The 17,316-nt window shown below is 39.9% G+C and overlaps 2 protein-coding genes across 9 annotated transcripts in view; both read right to left on the bottom strand.

The window, feature by feature from the left end:
• Positions 1–154: 154 nt before the first annotated feature.
• On the bottom strand, positions 155–12,023 carry CRLS1 (cardiolipin synthase 1). The gene is made up of 7 exons (XM_045009826.1): positions 11,444–12,023; positions 10,067–10,204; positions 6,640–6,769; positions 5,637–5,722; positions 5,034–5,102; positions 4,571–4,665; positions 155–2,048 (listed from the first exon to the last, which is right to left on the bottom strand). The coding sequence occupies exons 1-7, from the start codon at positions 11,903–11,905 to the stop codon at positions 1,961–1,963; spliced, it is 1,068 nt and encodes a 355-aa protein (XP_044865761.1). The 5' UTR covers positions 11,906–12,023; the 3' UTR covers positions 155–1,960.
• A 1,048-nt stretch (positions 12,024–13,071) lies between these two features.
• The window catches only part of MCM8 (minichromosome maintenance 8 homologous recombination repair factor), a 32,349-nt gene continuing 28,104 nt past the window's right edge, over positions 13,072–17,316 (bottom strand). For 6 of the 8 annotated variants that reach the window (XM_045009805.1, XM_045009812.1, XM_045009811.1 and 3 more), the window contains 3 exons: positions 17,146–17,222; positions 16,376–16,565; positions 13,072–14,683 (listed from right to left, as the gene is read on the bottom strand). In XM_045009805.1, coding sequence (XP_044865740.1) covers positions 14,591–14,683; positions 16,376–16,565; positions 17,146–17,222 — 360 coding nt within the window. In that variant the 3' untranslated portion in view covers positions 13,072–14,590. The remainder of the gene's footprint in view (positions 14,684–16,375; positions 16,566–17,145; positions 17,223–17,316) is intronic. The other 2 variants (XM_045009809.1, XM_045009813.1) reach the window with 2 other exon arrangements.

The raw sequence follows: 17,316 nt of genomic DNA on the forward strand, positions 1-17,316 counted from the left end.
GGATGCTGAGTCCATGATTGTTCTCATGGGTAAGGTGGAGCATCATTTCTGTACCTTAGCTATGTTTTATTAGAAGCAGTTAATATCCAGAATAAACCAGTAAGGACAGAAGCAGCAACTAATGTACATGCTAGAAACAGCCAACAGCTCTGCACTGGTTTAACAACTTGATTTAATATAAATACCTTGGACACACAACTCCAAGAAACTGTACAATAAGCTAAATACAAAGACAAATCATGAAACGGTGTAGCCATTGTATTCATAAATGTGCTGAGGCACCTGCATGCTGACATGATCCTTCAGTAGCCTCAACATTTTGCCATCCCCTAGCGGAACAACATTCAGGTGTACCCTCACTATACCTGAGATGATGATTATGAACAAAAAAAAGAAATAAACCTGAACGGACTTTGTAATCTCTCCTTTTTAAAACTGTGTTGCTGAAGAAATACAATACCTCCAATTAACTAAACGTGCACATTAAGGAAAAACATGTTATAGGATTTGCTTTACATTTATCCTTCCATTGCAAATAAGAGAGATTTGGACTGCTGTATATGGTGATAGCTAAGAGACAGGTATTGAATAAAATTAAACGCTGTCTGTGAACCATTTCTAAACAAGTTAAAAGATAAAAAATTAAAATATTTTATATACATACCTACAACCACACCCCCTCAAAATCAGTATGTATCTACAATAAATTCACTTTTGGTGATAGAGCACCATAGTCCAACATATATTACCTATTTTTCAGTTACTTTACCTCTTCACACCTCAGTTCTTTGCTACAACAAGCAAAACACACATCTGGCTCCAAGGTATTTAATAAGAAGATTTCATTACTGTTCATATGAAATCTCTTGTCCGATACTTTTTGTGGCTATCAGAGTATAAACAAGGAACAGGCGTTTAATTCTGTAACTTTAAATAGTTTTACTCTATTCTTTGATCACAGATGGTAAATTGAGATCATAGCAATGCCTGATGAACAACGCAGTCAGAGATATAGGATAATCACGCACAGAATATGCAGCTTTAACTGTTTCTAATTAATCTCGTGATTTGGACAAGCATTTAAAATGCCTTGATTTTTCTCAGTTCTATTTATATTGATATTTCTGCTCCAAGAAGATCTCAGACTGACCAAGCATAGCTCACACAGGAAGTTCAGTACTTTGGTTTCTCAACTACTATCAACTAACAGTACTAGAAACATGCTTCTATTTAAGAACTCAATTTATCTACGTCTTTGACACTATACCATGAGCCCTAATGTCACTAGAACCTTCTCTCTGGGGACAGATAGTTACCTTGATATTTTTACTGAAGAGAATAACTCTGAAGTACTGTATGGACTATTATTCAGACCACAATTAGGATTTAAAAACTTTAAAAAAAGGAAAAAAAAGGGGATCAGATCACTTTACGCTTCTGAAGGTATCATTCCCTAGTGATTTAATGCTTTCCTTTGCAGGAAACTATAATATTTAGTAAATCCTAATAAGGAATACTGTCTCAAGACAGAATCAAACAGTTTGTCTTTATAACTCCATGCGTACTAAATCTGAGAAGAAAAGGGAGCTTTGTCAGCAGGCTTTTGGAATCTAAATATACTGTCCAATTCTGCAGGAACCTTAGCTTCTGAAAAGCAATATAAAAAGAGATACAAGATTCAAAATGCAGGACAGCCATTGGTGACTTAAAAGTGCCTTTAAGAACATTGTGATTTTTCTTAATTTTATTTTTAACTTTCAAAAATACATTGAAAATTCAATACATTTACAGTACATGATCAGACTTCATTTTTACTTCATATCAGTCCAATTGTGGTGACATGGTTTGAATTGAAACAACTGTCCTAAGGAAAAACAGAGTTCTTATTCATAGGCCAGTTATATTGTCCTTGGCAATATAAAAAACAGCGATGTGATGAGATGGTCCTTTCTGTAACATCTCATTTGTTGTTTATTACCTGGACTGTTTTCCGACCATAATGATAATAACTGTATGCAGACGTTGCTGTTGTGAAAGCTGTAATGCACCTTTGGGGAAAAAATGGTTAATATAAATTAGTTTATTTGTGCCTAAATATTTGAATAATGCCCCAAGATGTATTTTAAATGGTTTCCCTATTCTTTGCTACAATCTGAGTGTGTATATTATAGGACAGCCTATGCTAGTCACAGAGACTGAGGTCAAAGGTTGAAGAAAGTGTGATTAAGGAAATTCTCACGCACCCCTTCTCATTTTAATGACTAACTTCAATTGTAAACAAATCTCATATTCAAAACTAAACCTCACTGCAAAGCAAAGTGTATTCACATAAGCAAGCTTCATTGTTCAGTAGTCTGCTTCACCATAGACTTCTTCATGTACTGGGCTGAATTTTTAATCCAGTTATACTTTGACAGAAAAGTGGAGACGAATCTGGCTCAGTCACCAACCTGAGAACTGGCTGACACTGAAAGATTATTCCCAGACCAAAAGGATTAATTCCAAGGGTTTCTTGTTCGCTTGTTTTTAAAAATATATGCATGACAAAACCACCTCCCAAACTAAAATCGAAGATAATAATTCTTGCTTGCTACATCTTAAAATATACATAATGCTACCGTTTCAATCAATTTCACTCCGATTTATGGCTACACAAGCAATAGTCAAATCTCTATTCTAAACACTAGTATAATCTAATTTGTTTTTATAGTTAATTTAGAGGCCATGTGAATGGCCTCTTGTGAGACCTTTTAAAAATTCCGGTAAGTTATATCTACCAGTTCTCCTTTATTCACTATTCTGTTAACTTTTAAAGAATCCTAATATGTGAGATCAAAAATGCCCTTTACAGAAGCTATCCCAGTTTCCTTCCATATAGTATCAGCTTTTAATAAGTAAATTTTTCAACATATTTACTTGGTTATTGAAATAAAGGTCACTAATTCCTCAGAACCTTTTTAAAAATAGGTATACTGGATCCACCAGTTCTTTAGTATAGTTTCTAACTAATAGTAGATTGTGTATTTTCTATTAACTGCTCAGCCACTTCATTCTTATAGTAAGTTCCTTTAGAATTCATGGACAAATACCATCTAGTCTGATCACTTGTCGCCATTTAAATCATCACTTTTTTTCTAAACATCCTAAATTGACAGTGTCTCACCTTTATACCTGAAAATAGCTGTGAGAGACTTGGCCATTTCCTGCAATATCTTTGGGAGATCTTGCTATATTAAGTTTATGTATCGTGGGTCAGGGACTGTATGTAATTTCACAGGGAAGGGAAACCACAGCTCCTCCGGGAACTAAGAACAGTAGGGGTGATTAGGCAAATTCACTCAGGTTGTACCACCTAGAAAGGCTCATATATACTAGCTCAAACTGGATTCACCAGAGACCAACTGACAAAGAAAGGACTTTGAGATGCCCAGCCTGAGTTTAGATACAGCAAACTGTCCAAGGGGAGTCCCAATCCTTCCTGGAAAAGGTTGAAAGGGCTTTGGCTTACTGAGGCCCTATAACATTGATAAGTAACTTGTGGTGAGCTTTTAGCATGTGCATAAGAACTATTTTTTTTTTAATGTTTTCTCTGTAATGCTTTCACCTTAAGAATAAATGTGCTTGCTTCTAAAGAGAAGTGTGGTAACTTGTAACTGCTGGCAATTATACTGTTCGTAAACCTTCAGAGAGAAAGCAAAAGCAAAGACACTGGTGCGTTTAGTCAATCTGGCTTGCTGGTAATATCACAGTATAGATAGGGAACTCTGCAGCCTGGAAAAACATGAGAGTCTCTGCCAAAAAGAAGTGATGGCTGAGGAGCTAGGAGCCTAGAGGAGGTGCCCTTGAGAGCCCATGCAGGGAAAATACAGGTGCAGTTGCCCTGAACTATGACAACAGCTATGCGCCAGGAAAGACTGATGGAAAAAAACATTGTGTTCTTTTTCTCACAGATTGCACCTATACTCCCTAGTAATCTAGTAGATATCACTGACTCCCACGAGCATCTTATTTCAGAGATACTTAAAGTTTTTTGTTTTTATTTTTTTACACAGTTATTTGCTCTTCAAATTGGTTAATTTCTAGTTCATTTTACCTGCCATAGTTTGTCCATTTCTACTGGCATCACTTGTGCTACAATTTTAGCCATGAAACCCTTTTAACTGGAAAAAATGCCATAACTTTCCATTTAACAATATCAGATTTTTCCTGACCTTTCCACATTTATGTATGTATTTTAATTTAGGGATGTGCATACCTTCTGCGATGCCTTCATGCTGATTTGGAAGACTTTAGTTTCTTAACTTTTCATCCTTGGGTTTTGACTGGCTTCCTCATGTGTGTTTAGCTATTTCTCTCATAACAAATTAAGCACTGATATATTGCTTGGTTCGGTTTCAGCCAAAAAGAAAATGTCATCTGGAAGAGTTCAACCATACAAGTCTGTAACCTAATTTAGGCTTACTGAGGCACACCCTTCTGTTCCACGAATTTAACTTTTTAATTCAATCGGAATTCTTAGTTTCTTTACAAGTACATTACAGATATCACAACAAATAAAAATGTAACTTACCATAAAGTCTGTAGATACATGTTGTTATCTACGTAATCGAAAACAGGAGCCGCTAAAGAAGCTGCCACCAAGATTAGCTGAACTGCTGTGTTCATCTGATAAAAATTAAATACAAGTTGTGGCTGTACTGAAATAGAACTTTACCACACTAATGTCCTACACATTACTTAAGAGGTTATTGATAACCTTAGCCAATATATATGGAAAACCAGGCAAAATATATGTTTTGAGATATAGCTGCTGCATGTTTGCTTTGTTAATCAGACAACTTATGTGCTTATAATTAAACATGTGCTTTGCTGGATCAGAGTACCCAAGACTTTGTGGAATAAAGCCCTATATAAGAATTTGTCAGTATTAAGTGCTGCCGAAGACAAGAGTCAGAAAATTAAGAGTGCTTCAGAATGGTGAAAGCTCCTGGATGCTGAAGAAACAGTAATTTATAATAAATGATTACTTTTACCTTGCTGATGAAAGTTGGTTTTAACTGGGCAGTGGCATAACAGGGGTTGAAATATCTACCAAGTGTTCTCTGTGAAAGAAAGATAAAGGTTGTTTATGTTTAATGTGTGTGTTTGAAACAAATCTCCACAAAGAACACACTACAGAAAATCACTCACAGCACTGGAGTTTTTGTTACACTAATCTACTCTACGACAAACTGACATTTAAAAAAAATTATGTAAAAACATTAAACTGAAATATAACAGTACAAGTGGCAATAAGGAGACAATAAAAGGGTTACTTAACTAGTGAAGTGATGGAACCTTGCTTTTGGTGCCCTGATATAGTTGCTGGATTGCATTTTGTAAAATATTAGTTTATTGACTCCTAAATTTCATAGTCTCCTATGTAATGTTGTTCTCTTGCCAGGTAAATCTTCACTATTTCCCCCTAAGTTTTGGATCAACATCAAGCTGCATAACAAAGCTTTGGCCAATATGTTTGTTATGTAATTGCTACTTCCTACCCCGCTATATACGCATCCTAACAGATAACCTATTCAAAGTCCAAACCTATTTGATTTCATGTCCATCCACAATTTGTTTTAAAGCCACACACTCACCGGTGGGGATAGTGTTTTGTATCGCACATAAAAAACAGCAGCAATTAGCACTATGTCCCTCAAAATGATCAAAGTAGTCAGTGGAACTGAAAAACAAACGAACAAAATATAGATATAGAAGAAATTGTCTGGATTTGAAAAATTTGATTTAAACAGGTTTTTAGCTGTAGATATACAAAGTCCACCATGACACACCACTGCTACATGTTCACATGTGCAATCCTCATTAAGACAAAGAAAATACAAACCATTCGTCTTTTCCATCTAAATAAAAAGCAATGCAAATTTGAGGAGGGAGGGTAGGAGGCAAAAATGTATGATTTAGCACTCAATGGCAACATCTAATGGTATCAGAAGAGCATTACATTATCCTGCAGCACTTCCTGCAACCAGCACCTTTCCTGCACAGTCAGACCCATGCAGATGGCAGAGGTGAATTGGCTCCATTGTTGTCTGTGGAGAGAAAAAAACCCTCCTGCCAGAAACATCATCTATTTTCAGTAACTGCCAGTAAGCATGAACTCCAGAGCAGACAAGACAAATCTGAATTAACTGGCAAGGGTGGCCCCAATCATCCCATTTTAGATTGGAAAACTGGAGTCTAGATTAGAGATTGATAAAGTGAGAAATATCAGTCTCAGAACAGTGGTTTGATGTAGTTGTGTAAGACGTATGTTTTCTTTTAAAATGTGAGTTTTATGAGTGGAAAGTGCAATAAAAATATTCTTTGTTAAAAACAGAGCAAACTACTGCTGAAGCTGAACCTAGTGTCAGAGATTGTTCAGGTGCTGAAAAGAATTAAAAGTCAGAATTTTATGATTTAATATTTAAATAAAGTTCTTTAAACTTTCTTTTAAACAGCCAACAGTAAAACCCAATTGACAAAACTGTTGTAAGCTTTTCCTCCTTGACAACATAAGTCCTGCATTAAGTCCACTTCTCCATACTATTTAGTACTATCTTATGAAAAAAAATAAAATACATGAATTTAAGACGATCTTACCTGGAATAAGACTTGCACAACTGAGGCTGACATACAAGACACTGATAAGAATTTTATCAGCTAGCGGGTCAAGGGCACTTCCCAGAGCAGATTTCTGACTGGCCCAGTTTCGTGCAATAAAGCCATCCAACTATAAATAAGTTTAATATGTGAATATTTGACAGCTAGAAAAAAAAAATCAGCATCTACTACTGTTACCAGGAATGTGATAAGCAAAATGAATATAATGTAGGTAATTAAAAAGTTATAAAATATTATCAGAAGGGCTGTAAAGCTATTTAAAAAAATTAATCGCGATTAATCGCACTGTTAAACAATAATAGAATACCATTTATTTAAATACTTTTGGTTGTTTTTCTACATTTTCAAATACACCTCTACCCCAATATAACGCGACCCGATATAACACAGGTTCGCATACAATGCGGTAAAGCTCTGACACACTGCTCTGAGCAGGGCCCCACAGTCCCAGAGCAGCCCAGGGACAACCCACTCTGTTTCCCTCACCCCAGCCCCAGCCACGTCGCTCGGTGGAAGGGGCTTGGGGAAAGGGATCCCCGCCGCACTCACCAGCAGCGGTGGAAGTGGAGCAGCCCAGCCCCAGCCTGCTCCACTCCACCAGCTCCCAGCCGCAGCACTCCGCTTCCCACTGCCGGTGAGTGCAGAGGGCATCCTTTCCCCAACCTCGCCGCACTCACCGGCGGCAGGAAGCGGAGCGCCGCGGATGGGAGGTGGCAGAGTGGAATGGGCTGGGGCCGCGTCACTCCGCTTCCCGCCACCGGTGAGTGAGGAGGGCATCCTTTCCCCAACCTCCCCACACTCACCGGCAGCAGGAAGCGGAGCAGCCCAGCCCCAGCCAGCTCTACTCTGCCAGCTCCCAGCCGTAGCGCTCCACTTCCCGCCGCAGGTAAGTGTAGGACCTTTCCCCAGCCGCTCCCCAGTGACACAGCTGGGGCGGGGCAAGGAAAGCAGAGCGGGCTGGGGCTGCGTCGCTCCACTTCCCGCTGCAGGTGATTGTGGGGGGGCATCTTTTCCCCAACCTCCCTACACTCACCGGCGGCGGAAGCGGAGCGCCGTGGCTGGGAGCTGGCGGAGTGGAGTGGACTCGGGCCAGGCTGCTCTGCTTCCCGCCGCTGCTGGTGAGTGCCGGAGGGGGAGGGGGAAATAGGGGTCGGAGCAGTCTGGGGACAGGAGGCTTGGGTAGGGTCTTGGGGGTGATTAGGAACCGGGGTCTCTGGAGGGGGCGGTCAGGAAAAAAGGAACGGGGCGGGGAGGAAGCAAGTTTGATATAATGCAGTATCACCTATAATGCGGTGAGATTTTTTTGTCTCCCAAGGACCGCGTTATATCGGGGTAGAGGTGTATATTGATTTAAATTACAACACAGAATAAAAAGTGTACAGTGCTCACTTTATTTTTAATTACAAATATTTACACTGTAAAAAAACAAGAAATAGTATTTTTCAATTCACCCAATACAAGTATTGTAGTGCAATCTCTTTATCATGAAAGTTGAACTTACAAATGTAGAATTAAGTAAGAAAAAAACCTGCATTCATAAAAATGTAACACTTTAGAGTCTACAAGTCCACTCAGTCCTACTTCTTGTTCAGCCAATCGCTCAGACAAACAAGTTTATTTACATTTGCAGGAGATACTGCTGCCCGCTTCTTGTTTACAATGTCACCTGAAAGCGAGAAAAGGCGTTCGCATGGCACTGTTGTAGCCGGCATTGCAAGATATTTATATGTCAAATGCGCTAAAGGTTCATATGTCCCTTCATGCTTCAACCACTGTGCCAGAGGACGTGTGTCACGCTGATGATGGGTTCTGCTTGATAATGTGATCCAAAGCAGTGCAGACTGATGCATGTTCATTTTCATTATCTGAGTCAGATGCCAGCAGCAAAAGTTGATTTTCTTTTTTGATGGTTTGGGTTCTGTAGTTTCTGCATTGGATTGTTGCTCTTTTAAAACTTCTGAAAGCATGCTTCATACCTCATCCCTCTCAGATTTTAGAAGGCACTGCAGGTTCCTAAACCTTGGGTCGAGTGCTGTAGCTAGCTTTAGAAATCTCACATTAGTACCTCATTTGCATTTTGTCAAATTTGCAGTGAGAGTGTTCTTAAAAAAAACATGTGCTGGGTCATCATCCAAGACTGCTATTACATGAAATATATGGCAAAATGCGGGTAAAACAGAGCAGAAGACACAAATTTCTTCCCCAAGGAGTTCAGTCATAAATTTAATTAACACATTTTTTTTAAATGAGCATCATCAGCATTGAAGCATATCCTCTGGAATGGTGACTGAAGCATGAAGGGGCATAAGAATGTTTAGCATATCTGGCACAGAAATATCTTACAATGCCGGCTACAAAAGTGCCAGGGGAATGCCTGTTCTCACTTTCAGGTGATATTGTAAATAAGAAGCAGACGGCAGCAGCGTTTTCTGTAAATGTAAACAAACTTGTTTTTCTTAGAGACTGGCTGAACAAGAAGTAGGACTGAGTGGACTTGTAGGCTCTAAAATTTTACACTGTTTTGTTTTTGAGTGCAGTTATGTAAAAAAAATTCTACATTTTTAAGTTGTGCTTTCACAATAAAGAGATTGCACTACAGTACTAGTATGAGGTAAATTGAAAAATAATATTTCTTTTATCATTTTACAGTGCAAATATTTGTAATAAAAATAGTAATATAAAGTGAGCACTGTACACTTTGTATTCTGTGTTGTAACTGAAATCAATATATTTGAAAAGGTAGAAAAGCATTCAAAATATTTAATAAATTTCAATTGGTATTCTATTGTTTAATAGTACGATTAAAACTGTGATTAATTGCAATTAATTTTTAATCATGAATAATTCTGAGTTAACCACATGAGTTAACTGCGATTAATCGAGAGCCCTAATCAGTCAACTTTGTTAGAAGATATAAATAACGTACTGCACACTTTCCATCTCACTACTCAGATTCTAGTCTAGAAACTTGTGGGCACATCCTAATTCCAGGTAATTAACAGAGCACCTGATTGTCAGAAACGTATCTAATCTGCATACACAATTACCTCTTCTGGATGCAGAAATTCTTAATCTGCATTTGCAAGCAGCCAGTTGCATGTGTAAATACAGTTTATACAGAACTCACTGGGGGATTCTCAGTTACTGTTTAGGGAATCTTTAAGGCTGTTTTGCACCAACAGAGCAGCACAAAACAGCCTTAATAAGTGGCAGAATCTGGCCCTGTCTCGTCATCAAGGCTTTCTCAGGCATTTCTACAAAATAATTAATATACTAGCTGATCTCATTTCAAACTATTGACTTAAATTTTAAGAGAATTAGCAAACCGCTTACACATGATCCAGTAAGTGTGATTTTAAATTAAAAAACAACAAAATACATTTCAAAACTCTGTTATGCAACATACCAAGTCTGTTATCCCAGCCAAAGCAAAAACACCCAATGCAATGTTGAAATTTTCTTCTACAATCAAATAACCCAAAACTGGAGCCAAACCAATTCTTGCCAGAGAAAGTAGATTTGGGATTGTCCATGGGTTTTCATACTGGAAAATAAGAAAATGTTAAAAAAAGAAGTCAGTCAAGCCTTGCATGTGATTTGAATATTCAAGGTAAATACATATTTGACTGAAACCTGGATTGCCAGAATGCCTTGAAATACTGGACAATAAACCTCAAACTTCTCTTGACCAGACCTGAACCTATAACCAAGACATGAAAGGGAGCCTGAACAGCTCCAATACCACATGCCATTTTATTCGGATACATGGCCACCAATGAGCAACCAAACTTTTTTTTTTTAAATAAAAGAATGATTTCTATTAAAACATGCAAAATACATCTTGGTAAGTTTGCTAGAAAAGAAAATTTCAAAATTTATAATGCTCATTATTAGAATTTTTTATTTGATAAAACTGTCATTAGCTTCAAGTGTTGTGACAGTTTAGTTTTAAACTATAACTGCCCATCACATATAAATTAATATTAATGTATTAGCAGAATTAAACAAGCTTTATATCTTTAAAGGTAGACTGAGCTGGTTTCATGTCAACATCTTCAGCTTCAACCTTAGCATGCAAAACTAAGCGCAGGCGAGCAAAGAACAGCTGCAGATTAGATACCTTATGCAAACCGATTCTTTCGTATCAATCTCATTTTACTAAATTCTTAATAAACCTCACTTAGATCACTCAAACCTCTGGCTGCTCAGGAATTCCCTGCAGCTGGACCCACAAGCTATGACTTCACTAGGGAAAAGGGTGTGCTCTCAACTCAAGTTAACTAATTTGATGCGAGATCCTAGTCAAGAGAGGGCAGTTTGTAGTTTTCATGTGACTTAGCAGGCAGAGATCGGGGCAGCTCAGGTTTTACACTCAGCCTGCTCACTGTTGTGAAAACTCACGTCTTCACGAGGATTTTATCGTGAGTGAAGCGCAGAGGGCGGACAGGATCCCGAGGCCACGCTGGCGCCTGCCCAGACCGGTACAACAGGGACAGTTACTCGCAGGCGCCTGACAAGCAACATCCCAGAGCGCAGGGCCACGCTGACCCGTCCGTACAGGAGGGACGCGGGGCCTTCCTGCAGCCCGGGCTGCTGCTGAGCCCGGAGAACGGGGGCTGAGGAGCCAGGCGGGCGCAGCAGGGGGAGCCCAGGGCAGGTCGGTGACACGGCGGGAGGACCCTTCCCCAGGCTCTCGGGGGCCAGGCCGAGGCGGCTGCGCGGAGCGGGGAGGAGGCGGCGTGTAGACCCCGGGACCGGCAGGTCTCTCTTCACAAGCACGTACCAGCTCCGAGAAGCCGCCGGCGGCTCCTCGGCCCCTCGGCGCTGCGTCCCCCGGCGGGCCGGCCGCACCGTCGCTGCGCCGCCTCGGCGAGGGGCTCTCCCCGCCGGCAGGGAGCGGGCGCCGCTGCGCGCTGACCAGGCCGCGGCCGCCGGGGCGCGGGGAGCCGCCCGCGAGCCGCTCCGGGGAGAGCGGGGCCGGGGAGGGCGCGCGCAGCAGCAGCAGCAGCCGCCGCGGCTCCCGCCTCGCGCCGGGGAAGGACGAAGGCGCCCGCGGCGCGAGGCCGCTCAGCGGGGAGGAGCCCAGCGCGAGGCACAAGCCGCGGCGGCTGTTTCCGCCCCAGGCGCCGCCTCCGGTCGCCCGGGAGCGGCTCGCGAGCGGCCTCGCGCCGCGGCCCCCCAGGGGCCGGCCCGCACCTTTCAGGAGCCCCCAGGAGCACCGGCCCAGCCAGGCGGCGGCCAACATGGCGGCGGCGTCCACCCCCTCCCCCCGTAAGGGCGCTGGGCGCACTTCAGCCCGGCCAGACGCAGGGGAGGGGGCAGCCACGCCTCAGCCTCCGTTGACCGGACGGATGCGTGCCTGAAGGCGCTGGGGTGGGTTTGCGACTTTTGCGACCGTTGCCTTTGTGCTTTACGGCAATCACCTCCACCCGGCCCCCCCGCTGTTACAGGCGCGCGCACGGACGCGTCTTTGGTCCTGCGGCTCCTCCCCCGCAGGAGCGAGTCGGGGGCCCGGTAGGAGCCTGCGTGCTGCCTGGCTGGGGCTGTGCCCCGCCCCGCCCCGGAGCAGTTTGTTTGATAGCTGCATCCTACCCGCCTGCAACAGCCACGCTCCCTTTGAAACTCACGGCCCGTTACGAGTTAATGTCCATAGGACCCTGCTATTCTCTCCCGCGTTGCATATTTGTGTCTTAACGTCTCTCACTCTTCAAAGCGGTGAGCGCTCTCCGGCACATGCACAGGCTTTGATACTGAAGCGACAGTGAGTAACGTGAAGGTTTTTTTAAATTTTAAGTGCCATTCTAGACTTTTCATTGTTTACAAGGGCTCAAGAAAAAATGATAAGAATGCAATCCAAATCTAACTGAAGTCAGTGAGACTTTCTGTTGACAGCAGGGGGCTTTGGACTAGACCTTTAATGAACTCCTGTACTGTTTTTGTGCCTTCATTAACTATTCCACATTTGAGAAATCAGTTTCTGAATTACAGCACGGACAATTCAGTCATAGGGTAGGCTACAGCAGAGTCACAGTACATTTGTGTTAACAGCTAGGTGACCAAAACCAATAGAAGCTTCTACAGAAATAAGTAACCTCTCTAAAAACAGGAACAACAAAAATCACAATATGGAAATCTGGATATGAGAATTCTGCAGTTTTTTTAACGGATTCATTGTATAGACCTAGAAAATATTAAGGGATTTGATAACTGAAGATCAAATATGTCTTCAGTCAAATCTTGACCTAGGTAGTCAATGCAGAAATATACTGCACAAGGATTCTTTAGCACTAGGGAATTGTCATACACAACAGAAATCAGAACAATCAGGATTTCCAGTTTTAGATTCAAGCAAATAAAATGTCATACAAACACGTAGTTGGTGTTTTGTTTTTTTTAAATGAAGAGCTATAACTGAAATTACCCCTCATTTGCCTTTTTGCTGTTAGGTCATGATCCTAAGAAGGGTTCCTAATGGATAGATCCTTACACCTACAAATAATTCTATTGATTTCCCATGTTAGTAAAGGAACTGCTTGGTTGGATCCCTTTGCAGGATTGGGGCTTTAAACTGTTAGCGTGAGGGGATCCTAAATCTCTCTTTCACACTCTGGGATTTCATCTCAAGGCACAAAACTTCAGAGGAACAGGACTCTTCTTTAAACATAAATTGAGGAAAGTTTATTGAATTTGTTTAAAAACCAATGCTTCCTCTTAAATAAGTAATAATCTGCCTCAGAACAGAAACAAAGATGGAAAAGATCAGAAACAAAGTCTTAAAACAGAAAGCCTTCATATTACCTTTCAGATAAAATCATCATCTTTGTAGTGACCTCAATATATAACATTTCAGACATGTTCCCCATCTTTCATTTGTATTATGGGGAGAATTACTTTAGGAAAAAACTGGATTACCAGGCATCAAAGCAGCAGATCTTATATATACACACTGCCTCACTTTTGTTGGATGTCCTTATTTAAGTCAGTTTAACATACATCAGGAATAATATAAATTAATACACAAAATGTACATTATATTTATGACAAAATTGCTTTAGATTTCCATGCTATTAAGTATTTAATGTCATTTAAAGACAAATTTGGGATTCAACCAACAAGTTAATAGATTTTAAATGATGTATATAAACACATTCTATTTCACTTCTATAATATTTAATATATACAACTAGAGTTTGATTTTTTCAGATTAACATTTTAAATAAAAGCTCAAGTACTGTATACAGCTCATTAAATAGTAAGCTGCAAAAGTGAAACTTCAAATAAACAAATTAATTTCTTTCAATTAAATACCATGTTCCTTAAAACTATACATTGCATGGAGCCTCAGCATGAAAACTATCAATTTCTTGAAAACATTTCAAAATAGTGCTGAAGCTATTTAATTGATTTAATTACACTGCTAAAATCTGGGTTCCTCTCAAATCTTTTCAATATTACCGTTTCTGTTTGAGAAAATACTTTCTGTAACATTTCTATTCATTTATTCAGGCATCATGAGTTATTTGAGCTAGAAGTAAAATCTGTGATTGTCCTTTGATAGGATGAATGTAAATACACATTCTCCTCGTGCTATTATCTTTGATGATGGAGATCCTCATCTCAAATAACTCTTATTTGAACTACAGTACCTCCAAATGGCAGCACAAAATATCATCTTCTCTGATAACACTTCTGGAAGTAAATATGGTAGTGTCACTCATTCCTGAAAGTATTGCTTTTAAAAGGGCAGTTCTTCTGGGAGTGTCATGTCTCAGCTAATAGAAGCTTCGGACATCTATAACATTTAGGAATATCCTTAGTAGACTGCAGGTTATAGGGTAATGGACTCCTGTGGCACCATGTCCACCAGTTATTCCATTTCAGATATGATTACTGTGCCTCAAGAACATTTGCTTCCATTGTGGTGGTTCTTTCACATAGTTTGAAGCTGATAAACTCTTGGACCTTTTTTCAAAAGATAACCCTGGTCATTTAGAGAGCCAACAAAGCTTTCAAAATCAGATACCTGGAAGAAAAATAAAGAGTGAAAATATGTTTATTCAGTGTGAGAAACAATATGTATTATGTCTGATGTAAAGCAAGGTATGTTGCAATTCTTTTAAACATTTTAAAATGAATCACAGAAAGGAAATTAGTGTGAAGGGTTTAACTTCCGCCACAAACTTTTGGATCACTTGAAGGCTAAGTAAAAGTTGACTGTATCTTTCCTTGCTTTATTTCACCTCACTAAAAAAAATGTAGTTTATAAACATCAACATAAAAAATGCTCCTGTTTTTGCCACATGGAAAATTAGTGAAATATACCTAAATCAAAGTTTCATGACATTTCATCTGCTGAGGGAGTTTTCCGGAAGAATGAGTGTTTCAAAGGGGGAGATAGTGTGGGTTTAAAAAAAAAAAAAAAAAAAGGCATGAAAATCTTTTGCCAAATGAACAAACACAAATCTCTAGGGAGAAATCCCAGCCTTTCTGAAATCAACGGCAAAACTCCCATTGACTGAGTGGTGTCAGGATTTCACCGTAGGTCTTTATGCTATGAAAAGAGGTGGAATTGAGAGTGTGGCAAAACATTTTACACATGCAGTGAAAACAGTAAATTGTAATTTTTTTTTTTAGTTTCACAAAAAGATAAAATGAGGAATGGTAACATGTTTGTGAGTTTTGAAAAAGGATTCTGAGCCTTTCACCCCTAGGATACTGGTTTGGAGTGGAAATAGTCACCAAATGACTGACTGATGGCCTATGTAAAAGGAGTTGGTAATCACAATTGGACAGGTATCCACAACGTTTAACCTGATTACCATCCTCAACAGAGAGGGCTTGGAGATTGATACTACTATTTCATCCCTAGAGGAGGGCTATCTGAAAAATAATATCACTGCCCACATTATAACAGTTCTATGGATAGAGAAATTCAGTTTCCAGCACTTTTCACAAGCACTGAAATCTTTTTGAAAATATTTAAAAGATCACTTTTCACTGGATGTTTCAGGTATTCCACCATGAAGTGAAACGCAGAATTAGCTGACAATTATTTTCACTTAGAGAAAATCAAATGTGTATAAGGTGAGTTGAAGATCACAGGATATGTTGTACTTGCTGCCGTACGTGTTTTTGATATGCTTCCCGTCTGATTAGCAACACTTTCACATTAGGAAAGTTTGGAACAGGAATGAAAACCTACAGACATCAGAAGGAAGACCAGAACAGAAACACAAGAACATTTTCAATATGGCAGGCACAACTTTTGGAGCATACATTGGAATGATCATAAGGATTATTATTAATAAAAATTATTTGCATTATCATAGTGCCCTGGGGTCCCAGTCATGGACCTCACTGTGCTTGGCTCTATATAAACAGACCAAAAAATAGTCCTGGAGCCAGAGGAAGCAAAACATTCTGGGACCAACTTGTCCTTGGCAGAAAAAAGGCAGAGACAAACGTTAATAATAGCAGCAAAGTTAGTGCTTGTTGATGCAAGATGTAGTTAGCAAGGCTAGCGACATTCGAAAGTTTACAATGGAAATGTCTCCACGACAGAGCTCAGAACAGCAGCATTATGTTTTGCTCATCCCTGTTTAATGGAGAGATATGGCTGCTGTTTCTGATTTTAATTTCTTCATTTAATTTTTCAGCTGATAATTTTAATGACTCCTAAACTGTTTTTCAAGAGAATCTGGATTTTCCAACTTACTTTTATTTGTAGCTCCTTTGCAATCTGCCGAAGCTGTTGAAATGCAAAGAGATTGTTGTAGGTTCTTTCTGCAATATTGTTGAGTGCAGAAACAAATCTCTTTGCTTGTGACCTATTGCTCATCCCAGAACCATGCTGTGAACGCTCAAAGTCCAGTTTCCCAAACTCATCAGAGTAAGTTCCTAGCATGCTAAAAAAAAACACAACCAAATGAGAATCAACAGAAGGTAAAGGTAGAAATGAATGGATTGGTTGGGCAGGGTCTTGCTATCTGTCTGAAATATAAGAATGAATCATTGAAGTCTCAGGTCTCCAAAGGAGCTCCCAAATTGTCCAACTCCTCCCACTAAGAATAAAGCTAGCAGTTTGGAGGCTTTCACTAGGGGTCTGTCTGAACCACCTTTGGCCTTAATCAGTTCACAGCAAGAATTCAGCCTCTGAGTAAATGGAAAGACATTTAGAGGCGTATCTTTTCTAAAAGGCAAAAAGGACTAAATCTTCCCTACACTACAGTGTGATCGTATTCTTTGAGTTGTGTATAATCATAGTGGTCAAGATCCACATGATAAAATTAACATAAAAGGTAGGGTTGTACATTACTACATTGCTACCCTATTCAGCCAAACCCAAAGATAGATAGTTTGGCAATAGCGTTTGTATATAAATATCAATGGTCTGAACCATTCTCTTAGTTGTATGAAAAGAAGAAAAATAGTATTTTTTTTTTAATTAATACCACTATTTGTTCTGAATTTAACACTGTACATCACCTGTATTTCATTATTTCAATTACATCCTTGGCATCTTCTTTGGTTGATTTTTCCCTTAATTCCAGTCTTGATCGTGCCTTAAACAAAAACCATATTTAACAATTAAGCTGAAGTTATGTGGTAGCCAGGCTTAGTCTACATCATTTAGTCACAATGGTTGTGTCAAGCTCT

The sequence above is a fragment of the Mauremys mutica genome, chromosome 3, assembly GCF_020497125.1.
Source record: "Mauremys mutica isolate MM-2020 ecotype Southern chromosome 3, ASM2049712v1, whole genome shotgun sequence".
NCBI classification, from domain to species: domain Eukaryota; kingdom Metazoa; phylum Chordata; order Testudines; family Geoemydidae; genus Mauremys; species Mauremys mutica.

Excerpts from the sequence above, each read along its gene's own strand:
- CRLS1 (XM_045009826.1), bottom strand. The coding sequence starts at position 11,905 with ATGTTGGCCGCCGCCTGGCTGGGCCGGTGCTCCTGGGGGCTCCTGAAA. Across the intron at positions 10,205-11,443 it reads CCGGCGGCTTCTCGGAGCTG|TATGAAAACCCATGGACAAT; the intron begins GTACGTGCTTGT and ends CTTATTTTCCAG. Across the intron at positions 6,770-10,066 it reads TGGCTGGGATAACAGACTTG|TTGGATGGCTTTATTGCACG; the intron begins GTATGTTGCATA and ends ACTTATTTATAG.